At 48.8% G+C, this 13,245-nt stretch overlaps 2 protein-coding genes across 3 annotated transcripts in view; one reads left to right on the top strand and one right to left on the bottom strand.

Annotated features, from left to right (window-relative positions):
- SLC7A6OS (solute carrier family 7 member 6 opposite strand) overlaps positions 1-3,010 on the bottom strand; it is a 55,486-nt gene extending 52,476 nt beyond the window's left edge. Inside the window, exon 1 of the mRNA XM_056526421.1 lies at positions 2,757-3,010. Within this exon, the coding sequence (XP_056382396.1) occupies positions 2,757-2,912 (156 nt within the window). The 5' untranslated portion in view covers positions 2,913-3,010. The remainder of the gene's footprint in view (positions 1-2,756) is intronic.
- The window catches only part of PRMT7 (protein arginine methyltransferase 7), a 101,100-nt gene continuing 90,828 nt past the window's right edge, over positions 2,974-13,245 (top strand). For both annotated transcript variants that reach the window (XR_008845222.1, XM_056526417.1), the window contains exons 1-7: positions 2,974-3,081; positions 5,207-5,341; positions 6,546-6,582; positions 6,725-6,874; positions 7,745-7,853; positions 8,241-8,353; positions 8,743-8,972. Coding sequence is in view for 1 of the 2 variants with exons in the window: in XM_056526417.1 (XP_056382392.1) it covers positions 5,244-5,341; positions 6,546-6,582; positions 6,725-6,874; positions 7,745-7,853; positions 8,241-8,353; positions 8,743-8,972 (737 nt within the window). In the remaining variant the exon portion in view is untranslated. The remainder of the gene's footprint in view (positions 3,082-5,206; positions 5,342-6,545; positions 6,583-6,724; positions 6,875-7,744; positions 7,854-8,240; positions 8,354-8,742; positions 8,973-13,245) is intronic.

The raw sequence follows: 13,245 nt of genomic DNA, 5'->3' as shown, positions 1-13,245 counted from the left end.
ACTGCTGTATCTAAGCTGCAGGACACCACAAAGGATACAGAGCACTGCTGTATCTAAGCTGCAGGACACCACACAGTATACAGAGCACTGCTGTATCTAAGCTGCAGGACACCACACAGGACTCCTGTATCTAAGCTGCAAGACACCACACAGCACAGGATGCAGAGCACTGCTGTATCTAAGCTGCAGGACACCACACAGGATGCAGAGCACTGCTGTATCTAAGCTGCAGGACGCTACACAGGATGCAGAGCACTGCTGTATCTAAGCTGCAGGACACCACACAGGATACAGAGCACTGCTGTATCTAAGCTGCAGGACGCTACACAGGATACAGAGCACTGCTGTATCTAAGCTGTAGGACACCACACAGGACTCCTGTATCTATGCTGCAGGATGCTGGGAGTTGTAGTTCTCATGGCTCCTACCTGTGAGGTGACGGTTTTTCCTTCCTAATCCTTGTTGGGCACATATATATATATATACACACAAAAAAAAGAGGATTGCAGCAGCACACATTGGTCAAAAAAATTGAGGTTCTTAGCGCACTTTTTGATCAAAACGTGTCCCCCATCCACCACGGGGAGGTGGCCTCATTTAGGATGGGAACCTAGCACAAATTCTGAGCCCTATATATAGGGCTCTACATACTATGGCTCTCCAGTTTTGTGAAACTACAATTCCCAGCAGTGAGGAGATTTAGTTCCACAAAAGACGGCCATAAACAAGAAGCAGAGCACTGCTGTATCTAAGCTGCAGGAGACCACACAGCAAAGGATACAGAGCACTGCTGTATCTAAGCTGCAGGACACCACACAGGATGCAGAGCACTGCAGTATCTAAGCTGCAGGAGACCACACAACGCTGGATACAGAGCACTGCTGTATCTAAGCTGCAGTACACCACAAAGGATAAAGAGCACTGCTGTATCTAAGCTGCAGTACACCACACAGGATACAGAGCACTGCTGTATCTAAGCTGCAGGACGCTACACAGGATGCAGAGCACTGCTGCATCTAAGCTGCAGGACACCACACAGTATACAGAGCACTGCTGTATCTAAGCTGCAGGACACCACACAGGACTCCTGTATCTAAGCTGCAGGACACCACACAGGATGCAGAGCACTGCTGTATCTAAGCCGCAGGACACCACAAAGGATGCAGAGCACTGCTGTATCTAAGCCGCAGGACACCACACAGGATGCAGAGCACTGCTGTATCTAAGCCGCAGGACACCACACAGGATGCAGAGCACTGCTGTATCTAAGCCGCAGGACACCACACAGGATGCAGAGCACTGCTGTATCTAAGCCGCAGGACGCCACACAGGATACAGAGCACTGCTGTATCTAAGCCGCAGGACGCCACACAGGATACAGAGAACTGCTGTAGCTAAGCTGCAGGACCACACAGGATACAGAGCACTGCTGTATCTAAGCTGCAGGACACCACACAGGATACAGAGCACTGCTGTATCTAAGCTGCAGGACACCACACAGGATACAGAGCACTGCTGTATCTAAGCTGCAGGACACCACACAGGATACAGAGCACTGCTGTATCTAAGCTGCAGGACACCACAAAGGATACAGAGCACTGCTGTATCTAAGCTGCAGGACACCACAAAGGATACAGAGCACTGCTGTATCTAAGCTGCAGGACACCACAAAGGATACAGAGCACTGCTGTATCTAAGCTGCAGGACACCACACAGTATACAGAGCACTGCTGTATCTAAGCTGCAGGACACCACACAGGACTCCTGTATCTAAGCTGCAAGACACCACACAGCACAGGATGCAGAGCACTGCTGTATCTAAGCTGCAGGACACCACACAGGATGCAGAGCACTGCTGTATCTAAGCTGCAGGACGCTACACAGGATGCAGAGCACTGCTGTATCTAAGCTGCAGGACACCACACAGGATACAGAGCACTGCTGTATCTAAGCTGCAGGACACCACACAGGATACAGGGCACTGCTGTATCTAAGCTGCAGGACACCACACAGGATACAGGGCACTGCTGTATCTAAGCTGCAGGACGCTACACAGGATGCAGAGCACTGCTGTATCTAAGCTGCAGGACGCCACACAGGATGCAGAGCACTGCTGTATCTAAGCTGCAGGACACCACACAGGATACAGGGCACTGCTGTATCTAAGCTGCAGGATACCACACAGGATACAGAGCACTGCTGTATCTAAGCTGCAGGACGCTACACAGGATGCAGAGCACTGCTGTATCTAAGCTGCAGGACACCACACAGGATGCAGAGCACTGCTGTATCTAAGCTGCAGGACACCACACAGGATGCAGAGCACTGCTGTATCTAAGCTGCAGGACGCTACACAGGATGCAGAGCACTGCTGTATCTAAGCTGCAGGACGCTACACAGGATGCAGAGCACTGCTGTATCTAAGCTGCAGGACACCACAGAGGATGCAGAGCACTGCTGTATCTAAGCTGTAGGACGCTACACAGGATGCAGAGCACTGCTGTATCTAAGCTGCAGGACGCTACACAGGATGCAGAGCACTGCTGTATCTAAGCTGCAGGACGCTACACAGGATGCAGAGCACTGCTGTATCTAAGCTGCAGGACACCACACAGGATGCAGAGCACTGCTGTATCTAAGCTGCAGGACGCTACACAGGATGCAGAGCACTGCTGTATCTAAGCTGTAGGACACCACACAGGACTCCTGTATCTATGCTGCAGGATGCTGGGAGTTGTAGTTCTCATGGCTCCTACCTGTGAGGTGACGGTGGCCGCTAGCTTGAACACCTGTGTGGTGACGGCGCCGGACTCGGGGGTGTCCTCGGCCCGCGGCCTCTTGCAGCTGATGATCAGCGCCTCCACAGGGTCCGCACCCCTCTTCCGCTTCACGCGGAGGACCGCGGCTTCCATTGCCTGTCATGTATCTGTCGCAGAGCTCAGTACGTCACTGCTAATAGCCACACAGCGGCCGCGGCCATGTTGTGTGTGGCAGGGTTGGCACCGCGCATGTGTTTCCGGTGTGCTGCATTGTGGGAAGATGGCGGCTTCCGGTGTAACGGGGTTGTGAGTGTGACAGAAAGTAAGTGGCAGCGATTTACATGACATATTCATAGTTCTTATGTTGTAGCGGACATATGTGTTGTCAGTCACCTGTCAGCTCTGTATAATACTCAGAGCTACAGACATGGCGGACAGGGAGAGAAAACACATGATTACCGGACTCTAATGAAATGTTGTTTTTATAATCTCTAGAGCAGTCTTTTCCCACCAGTATGCCTCCAGCTGTTGCAAAACTACAAATCCCAGCATGTATGGACAGCTATCAGCTGTCCGGGCATGCTGGTGGTTGTAGTTTTGCAACAGCTGAAGGCATGCTGGTTGGGAAACACTGCTTTAGAGATCAGAGTCATAGAGGTGGTGCTGATCTGCAGCATGCATGCCTCCTCTCTCCCCCACCCCTCCAGCACTGAGCCTTGTACAGCAATCATGTGGGGGAGGCAGGTGTCATGCTGCTGCCCTGCTTCTATCACAGATTTACAGGAAAACAATGGTTGGCCATCAGAGCAAATACAGGTATGGTTGGTTTCATTGGGTAGATGTCCAGCTCCCAGTTAGAAGTAAAAAATATCCACTGCAAGATTCCGGGCCTCCAAATGGGATGTGTGCCGCTGCTGCATGGATGCTGCGCGTTGTCGTTATTAAAGGATAGGGGATAAGATGTCTGAACACAGGGGTCCCGCAGCTGGGAACCCTCGCAATCTCTCCTGCAGCACCCTATGTCATTGTGCACGGAGAAAGCTTCCACACCCCCTCCTATAGACTTGCATTGTATCATCCATCATCAGGTATGGAGCAAAGTTCGCTCCGTGCACAAGATGACAGGGGGTGCTGTAGTAGAGATTGCGGGGGTTCCCAACAGTGGGACCCCTGCGATCAGACATCTTATCCCCTATCCTTTGGATATGGGATAAGATGTCTAGGGTCGGAGTACTCCTTTAACAATTGGATTGGGTCTCAGCCTTAAGACCCCAATTGATCTTAACTTTTGGCTTGTCTGTATGATACGTCAAAAGTTCATTTAAACAACGGTAACTCTTTAAAGGGAATCTGTCATCAGTATCACCCGCACTAACCTGTAGCTACAGGATTATAGTTTGGGAGACACTGATTAGAGATGAGCGAACTTACAGTAAATTTGATTCGTCACAAACTTCTCGGCTCGGCAGTTGACGTCTTATCCTGCATAAATTAGTTCAGCTTTCAGGTGCTCCGGTGGGCTGGAAAAGGTGGATACAGTCCTAGGAAAAAGTCTCCTAGGACTGTATCCACCTTTTCCAGCCCACGGGAGCACCTGAAAGCTGAACTAATTTATGCAGGAAAAGTCATCAACTGCCGAGCCGAGAAGTTCTTGACGAATCGAATTTACTGTAAATTCGCTCATCTCTAACACTGATGATAAAAACCAGTTTACAGATCTTCTGTCTGTGGCTCCATTCTCCTGTAATCCCCGATCTTCTTGATATGGTGATGAGGAGCTATTAAGAAGAACCATTACGCCACCTCAGCAAGAATCAACCGGTGACATCTGACAGGTTGCCTTGTCTTTGGCTGCAGTTTCCTTGACTGTGCTCCGCTTGTTCATCGCATTACGGACATCCTCACCTGATGCCTTATGTTGCTAAGTTTTTACTCAAGCACACCATACTGTGTATACTCTGAGGGAAAACCCCACCAAGTTGTCCTGGTTAGTCTTGGATTTTTTCCCTGCTAATTCACAGAATACTCGCTCACATGTTTTAGTGCACCAATTTGTGGGTCACTTGTATAATTTCCATACAGAGAAGCTTCATTCATGAAAGGTCCGCTGTAATAAAGTCATCACTCAGTGTCTATGCATTATGCATGACTGTCCAGCAAAGTCTGGGCACTGAATATATCTAACTGTAGACATTTTTTTGCTATCATCTATAATAGTGGTCTCCAACCTACGGACCTACAGATGTTGCAAAACTACAACTCCCAGCATGCCCGGACAGCCGTTGGCTGTCCGGGCATGCTGGGAGTTGTAGTTTTGCAACATCTGGAGGTCCGCAGGTTGAAGACCACTGATCTATAATATTCTGGCTGGTAGTGGTGTGGTTGTTCTTTATCTTACACCAAAGAGGTTACTATACTTTTGTGCTAAAATTTGTGTTTCTTTTCAGTCTTTGTCTCTGGTGACGTCCAGCATCTACAAGGATCATGAGGATGGTGTTCTGTGGTCGGGTGAATCCCATTACTGGGTCATTGGATTGGATAGAAGAGGATGAGAATTATGATTATCACCAAGAAATTGCCCGGTTAGTGTAACAGATAATGAAGTACAACCTGACCACAAATGCGCAATACTTTTATACAGAATAGAGTATATATTGGTTCTAATGGACTGCATACAACTGGGTCCTACTGCTTCAGCCTGACAAGTGATGCAGCAGGATAAGAAATATGTTTTAGCAGTTGTATGTCCCGTTTTCTTTCAGAAAAACTGTATTTAAGAAACAATTTTTGGCATTTTCAGGATCCCATCCTCTGTGCGTGTCTACTGTATGGGAGATATCATAGAGTTTACCTGCTTTCATGCACTGAGGGCGTGCCCATCCCCTTGGTGCACCCCCTTTGGAAATGTTCATGGTCCTGCCTACAAGTATACATATATATATGGTTGTAGTGTGGAAGCGGCACTTGTGTGGTGATACAGACCAGCTGTGCTGGAGATCTCACAGCTTGTATCAACTACTGGCTTGGAGGCAGAGCAATGAATATTTATGAAGGGGGTGCTGAGCAGACATAAGAGTACACCAAGGGTCTAGGGCAGGGGTTTACTTTGTATTGAGATGAATAAAACAAGCCCACAGCCTATCCACAGTAGGACACATTAGTGCACTTAGAGTATTAAGAAGAGACTGGGAATAAGGGTATTTGATCCATAAGCTGCAGCATGTAGTCTGTTCACTAGATCTCTCACAGAGCAGGAATGGAAATGGAAATCTAGTGCTGTGCCAGACTATATGTCTGGTGTTGATCAAGGGGCTTGCAACAGTGTAGATATATATTGAATTTAAAGGGGTATTCCCGGCAAAATTTTGTATCCCCTATCCAAAGGATAGGGGATAAGGTGTCTGATCGCAGGGGGACTGCTGCTGAGACCCCCCACGATCTCCCTGCAGCACCCGCATTCTATGTGGGGACTGTGTCTCTAGTTTTGGAAACCTCCGGGTTTCCGGGACTGGGGACGTGACGTCATGCCCCCACCCATAGACGTCACATCCCCAGTCCCAGAAACCTGGAGGTTTCCGAAACTGGAGATTCAGCACCCGCATAGAATGCGGGTGCTGCAGGGAGATCGTGGGGGGTCCCAGCAGCGGGCCCCCCTGTGATCAGACACCTTATCCCCTATCATTTGGATAGGGGATAAAATATTTTTGCCTGGAATACCCCTTTAACAAGTTATAAAACCTTTCTAAATACCCAAATTTCTAATTTTGTTTGCCTATAATTTTTCAGGTCTTCATATGCTGATATGCTCCATGACAAGGACCGTGTAAGTGCATCTTTCCTTTCTAGAAATCAGCATTAAAAATGCTTCTTAATATATTGTGAATATTTCTAGCCTTATTCATAAATAATTGCTATATCGGTTTTATTTGATGTTATTTCTGACCTTTTTCTCATATATAAATTAGAACGAGAAGTATTACCAGGGAATCCGTGCTGCAGTGAAGAGAGTGAAGGAAAGAGGAGACGAGGCCATTGTTTTAGACATCGGGACTGGGACTGGACTCTTATCCATGATGGCTGTCACTGCTGGGGCGGACTACTGCTATGCCATTGAGGTGAATTACTTTCCATCTTTCCATCTGTAGTTACTTTACATAGAATGATATAGATCTGCATTTACAACAGCTCTGTTGTATATTGTATCCCTTTTACATACTTCTGACACTTCATAGTAGTATGTTAGCAGCTGTGATCAGTGGGGGTGGGTGCTGAGACCCCCACCACTCATTGAAATGAATGGGCAGCAGCCTTCAGCTGAGTACTTCCACCAGTTAGTTCCCACTCGCCTCACACTTGATGTTCAGGTCACCGATCAAAACTTCCGACTTGTCATTATGTCACATCAGAAGTTTGTTAAAATGATAGTTACATTTAAACAGTAGTATAAATTAGACCTGCTTAAAGGAGTAGTCCAGTATACAAAAAAGGTATCCCCTATCCGCCGGATTGGGGATGGGTGTCTGATCGCAGGGGTCCGATAGCTGGAACCCCCCATGATCTCCTGCCGGGTGTCCTGGCTCTCCCTATGAATGAAGCTGTGTCTATGGGAAAGCTGAAGATACAGCATTCGTGTATCTCTGGCATTTCCATAAAGATGCATGGAGGGGATGTGTCGGCCACCGATGTGTTTCACACAGCTTCATTGATAGGGATAGCCGGTGCGCTGGTCAGGCGATTGCAGGGGTCCCAGTAGTTAAAACCCCCATGGTCACACACCTCTGTGGATAGGAAATAAGTTTCTAAGCTGAATTAACTCCTTTAAAAAGAAAATGATTAGTTACTAGTAACCACTTGTAGGAAAATCGTTTCACTCATCTCAAAACAGTTTTGGCTTGTATGTTTTGCTTCACGTTAACGTCTAAGACTGTATGACATATTTTCTCAGCTCTCAAGTGGCCTTTACCTGGATCTCCTTATGTTGTCAGGTATTCAAGCCTATGGCAAATGCAGCTGAGCAAATAGTGAAGGCAAATGGCTTTGGTGACAAAATCAAAGTCATCAACAAGCATTCTACAGAGGTGACAGTGGGACCAGGTAAGAAAGAGGGATCCTCCCAAAATAGTTTTATGCAGGTTTGTTGTTTCACATAAAAAAAAAAGCCCTTTTATGTACATATACTCTGGTATTTACACATGTTGTTCACTTATATATTGAACTTCTTGTTTATATGATTTAGAAGTGCAAGGACCAATATCAGGTGGTAAAAGGGCTGTCTTATCTCAGCAACCCCTTCCACATTCCTAATGTAGACCCATATCTATGAAGTGGAGTAGAGAGTTGGTAACAAAGTAAACATCTTACTTGAATTGATTGTTTACCAGAATTTACGGAAAGCGTGTGTATCTGTTAACTAACTACAAGTGGCAATTGGACCTTTTTTTTTCCTTGTAAGATAATGTTAAAATGTATTGTCTTCTGCAGATGGAGACATGATAAAGCGAGCCAACATACTAATCACAGAACTGTTTGATACTGAGCTTATTGGAGAGGGGGCTCTGCCTAGTTATGAACACGCACAGCATAATCTTATGCAGGCAAGTGGTGAAACTAATGTCATTTTCTCATATCTTCATATCTACTTTAATGTCACTTAAAAAAAAAAAAAAAACTTCCACGTATAACACAGATATGTCAAAAGCTTTGATCAGTCAAACACTCAGAATCCCCCCAACCCCTTCCCCATTGCTAGATAGAATGAGGAGAAGTGCGTGTCTGAGCACTTCACTCCCCATCTAGCTGCTCTCACCGTCTATTGCTCCATTGTGTTAGGAATGCTTTTTGTGGCTATAAAAAATGATCAGATACTGACCGAAATACTACATGTCAATCCAACCTAACTTCTATCAATTTCCATTTAAAACATCTTAAACTGTTTATATCCACGATAGTAGAAAAAAACCTCTCTCTACCCTTTTATTAACAGGAGCATTGGGAAGCAGTCCCTCACAGAGCCACTATTTATGCACAAGTGGTGGAATCGCACAGACTCTGGAGTTGGAACAAGCTCTTACCCATGCAGTTGGATAGTGGAACCATTCAGCCACCACCTGACATGAAAAGCTGCCCAGGAGCCCCCTCAGTATGTGATGTCCAGCTGAGCCAACTAAAGCCAGATGATTTCAGACCACTCAGTGACATTCTAGTTGTCTGCAGGTAAGGGGTCTGATTTCAATTCTGTCCTGTAGTCCTACTATGGGAGCATTGCATGCTACAGCTGTATACTTTAGTGACTGTGTGTACTAGCAACCCCCTATCAACTACTGGGGCTGTGTGGGGAACACTATTAAGTCAGTGGTGTAGGACTGTGCTTCCTTTTTTCCCCCCTCAGCAGTGGGCATTTTACTTTCACTTTTCGGGGGCCGTGCGCTGCCGACAGCTCTCCCGCGGACGCCACACAAACAAGCGTTGGCTCCTAGCTCCGGCCGCACCGGTTGCGTCCGGAGCACAGTTCTGCCTTCAGCCTGTCGACGGCTGCCGGCGGCATTTCCCACGCTCCCTTCCCTCATGCAGGTGGACGCCATTATAACCCGGGCTTATTCTCATCCTCAGCCGCAGGCTCTTGCAGGGTATTAGCCGCGCCCACCCACGGCCGGCGGGAATCGTGCCTTATGAGGTGCGGCCGCAAACGGGACACCTTTTCTCTGCCAATTAGCGCTGTAAGCGTGCAGAGGTGCTCCTTAGGGCCAATGAGAGGCGCCTTAGTGTAGTCTGGCCCCTCTCTTCTCATTGGTCCTGCTTTCCTTCTCTCTCTCTCTCCCCTTAACTGAGGACTGGAGTTCTCCTCACAGCAGCTGCCTTGCTGGGGACACGGACGCTGGGTGAGGCTGTTTGATTTTTGCTATGCCCGAGCCCAGAACTGTCCCTCCCGCTAGACAGCTAACCGGGGCCCTGGTCACCTATTATACTTACAAGGCTGCAATACTAAAATGTCTGGTTCTGCTGAACCCACTTGTTCCGCCTGCACCACTGCACCCCCCGACCCTCCTGGTATTTCTACTCAGGATTCCTCTTCAGACCCTGTGGGTTCTGCTATCCCTCCGGAATGGGTGTCTTCCCTCTCCCAGTCTATTTCCAACTTAGCTCAGGTCCCCCGTTCCGTGGTGACTGCCTTAGAGAGGTCCTCCTTTCATCGACCCTCTAGAGAGACCCGCTCTCCCTCTCCCTATACTAAACTCTCTCACAAGCATACCAGGGGTAGTTCCTCTGACTCATCTCTGGAGTCTACTAGCACCAGGTTAGTGACACTCATCCAAGGCTGCCTCCACCCGTTCCCACTCTCCTGGAGAACTGAACGATGAGGTTTCTGGTTCTGCCTCTGACTCAGAGGACCGACCAGATACGGCCGGACTGGCGTACACCTTGGTCTCGGCCATTAGGGACACCTTTCATCTGGAGGACCCAGGAACTTCGGACGTAGCTCCAGAAGTTTCCTTTCACCGTTCCCGACCTGCCCCCAAGATTTTCAGCTCTCATGCTGAATTGGAAGCCTTGCTAGAGTCTGCCTGGAAGCATCCTGACAAGAAGTTTCAAGAAACTAAGAAGGTTCAAGCGCAGTTTCCCTTCGCCAGGGACCTTATTGCTCGGTGGACCTCTCCTCCCACAGTAGACCCTCCGGTCTCCCGCCTGTCAAAAGCAACTACTGCTTCCTTCAAAGACCTGCTGGATAAGAAGGTAGAGACTCTGGCGAAATTTGCCTTTGAAGCAGCGGGCTCTTCCTTGCTTCCTGCTTTTGATTCTGCCTGGGTGTCAAAAGCTCTTTCAGTCTGGGCTTCTCAACTCCGCCAGGGTATTCTTTCCGGATCCCCAGTGGAGGAATTGGCTGATTTAGCTCTCCAAATCTCTAGGGCTGGAGACTATCTGTGTACTGCCTCTATGCAGTCGGCCCGTTGTGCGGCTTTTGCCACAGGCAACCTGGTGGCTCTTCGTCGTTCTATGTGGCTCAAGTCCTGGAATGGGGATGCCGCGTCTAAGAAATCTCTGACAGAGCTTCCTTTTACTGGTTCTCGACTGTTTGGTAAGCGCCTAGATGAGATTATCTCAGAGGCGACGGGTGGTGAAAGTTCCTTTATTACCTCAAAATAAGTCTCGCAGCACTACTTCCCGTCGGAAGTCGACCTCTTTTCGATCCTTTCGGGCGTTCAATTCCAGTAGGACGTCCAGACCGGTGCCCTCGCGGGACAAGAAGGCTCCCGCCTTCCAAACCCGTCCCTCCTGGAAATCGGATAACCGTTCCGGTATTTGCGGTCAAAGCGGGCAACCGCAAGCCTACCTTTTTTTGTTCCCAGGCCCCCCAGTCCCCCTTTCTGGCGAGGGCCTCTCATTCACGGAGTAATTGTCCTGGTTCCTCCAGAGGAGCATTTTTGGGGTTTTTATTCCAACCTCTTCGTGGTCCCCAAGAAAGGGGGTTCCGTTTTCACAATCCTGGATCTGAAGCGCCTCAACCAACTTCTTCTTCTCCGCCGTTTCTGCATGGAGTCTCTCCGTTCATTGGTGGCGTCCATGGATTAAGAAGAGTTTCTTTCCTCAGTGGACATTGGGAATGCCTACCTCCCCATTCCAATTTTTCCAGGACATCAGCGATATCTCCGCTTTGCAGTTCCGGAAGGACATTTTCAGTTTGTGGCCCTTCCCTTCGGTCTGGCCACTGCTCCAAGGGTCTTCACCAAGGTCCTGGCACGTGATCGCCCTCTTACGGTCGAGAGGTGTCTCAGTGATCCTGTACCTGGACGACCTCCTGATCAAGTCCCCAACCAGAACTCCGACTCGGGAGAGCCTCCGTCTCACCCTTCAAACCTTGTCCCGTTTCGGTTGAATGGTCAATCAGGACAAGGCCAACCTTACTCCCACTCACACTGCGTCCGCCCGGATTCGGCTTCCGCCGGACAAGCGGCTGACCCTCTTGTCAGGAGTTCGGATGCTCCAGAACCCTGCTCCAGTGTCCATTCGCCTTTGCATGAAGGTTCTGGGTCGGATGGTGGCGGCCATGGAGGCCGTTCCTTTTGCCCAGTTCCATTACCTTCCTCTTCAACTTGCGCTTCTATCCCGGTGGGACAGATCTCCGTTGTCCCTCGATCGCAAGTTCATTCTCCCTCGGAGGTCTTGCCAGTCCCTTCTGTGGTGGCTTCATTCCCCTCTGCTTTTACAGGGGCGCTCCTTTCTGCCCCTCTGTTGGCAAGTTGTCACGATGGATGCCAGTCTTTCGGGTTGGGGAGGTGTCTTCAGGGACCGGACAGTCCAAGGCCTTTGGTCTCCCTGAGAAGCCCTCCTTCCCATCAACATATTGGAACTGAGGGCAATCTATCTTTGTCTGTGCGATTAGGAGATCCTTCTTCGGGACCATCCTATTCGTGTCCAGTCAGACAACTCCACTGCTGTGGCGTATATCAATCTCCAGGGCGGCTGCTCGGCTGCGATGGCCGAGGTGTCCAAGATTCTCCTCTGGGTGGAGCTCAGAATGCCGGCCATCTCAGCAATCCACATTCCGTGAGTATCCAACTGGGAAGTGGACTTTCTCAGCCGATCCTCCGCCTACACCGGTGGTCTCTTCATCCAGAGGTGTTTGCAGAGATCTGCAACCTCTGGGGCACTCCAGACGTGGACCTATTCACGTCACGCCACAACCACACCACTTTGTGGCGAAGTCCCGAGATCCCTTGGCTCTGGCCGTGGATGCCCTGGTGATTCCTGGGTCGGACTTTGCCCTACCTTATCTTTTCCCACCTCTTCCCCTCCTTCCCAGTGTCCCAAGAAAACTCAAAGCAGAGGGCGTTTCCGCCATTCTCGTGGCTCCAGACTGGCCCAGGAGGGCGTGGTACGCCGACGTGGTCCGACTGCTGGACGACGTTCCGCTGCGCTTCCCTCTTCGTCCAGACCTTCTCTCTCAAGGCCCCCTGTGCCACCCCAATTTACTGTCGTTGCATTTGACGGCTCGAGGTTTCTCCCCCCAGGTGATTCGCACTATGCTCAGGGCACGCAAGCACTCTTCTGTGAAGATTTATCACCATACTTGGCGATCTTATTTTCGTTGGTGTGAATCTCACTCCTTTTCTCCTGTTACGTTCTCTCTCCCTCAACTTATTTCATTTTTGCAATTAGTGCTAGAACAACAGTGAGCTCTCAGTTCCCTTAACCCCTTAAGGACGCAGCCCTTTTTCACCTTAAGGACTGAGCCCTTTATCGCAATTCTGACCACCGTCGCTTTACGAATTAATAACGTGAAAACGCTTTTTACCGAATATTCTGATTCTGAGATTGTTTGTTTTTTCGTGACATATTCTACTTTATTTTGGTGGTAAATTTTCGGCGTTACTTACATCCTTTTTTGGTGAAAAATCACAAAATTTCATGAAAATTATGAAAATTTTGCATTTTTCTAACTTTGAAGCTCTCTGCTTGTAAGGAAAATGGATATTCCCAATACATTTTT

Source organism: Hyla sarda, chromosome 6, assembly GCF_029499605.1.
Source record: "Hyla sarda isolate aHylSar1 chromosome 6, aHylSar1.hap1, whole genome shotgun sequence".
In the NCBI taxonomy this organism is placed as follows: domain Eukaryota; kingdom Metazoa; phylum Chordata; class Amphibia; order Anura; family Hylidae; genus Hyla; species Hyla sarda.
The sequence above is the reverse complement of the archived record's forward strand: the minus strand, read 5'-3'. Positions and strand labels throughout refer to the sequence as shown.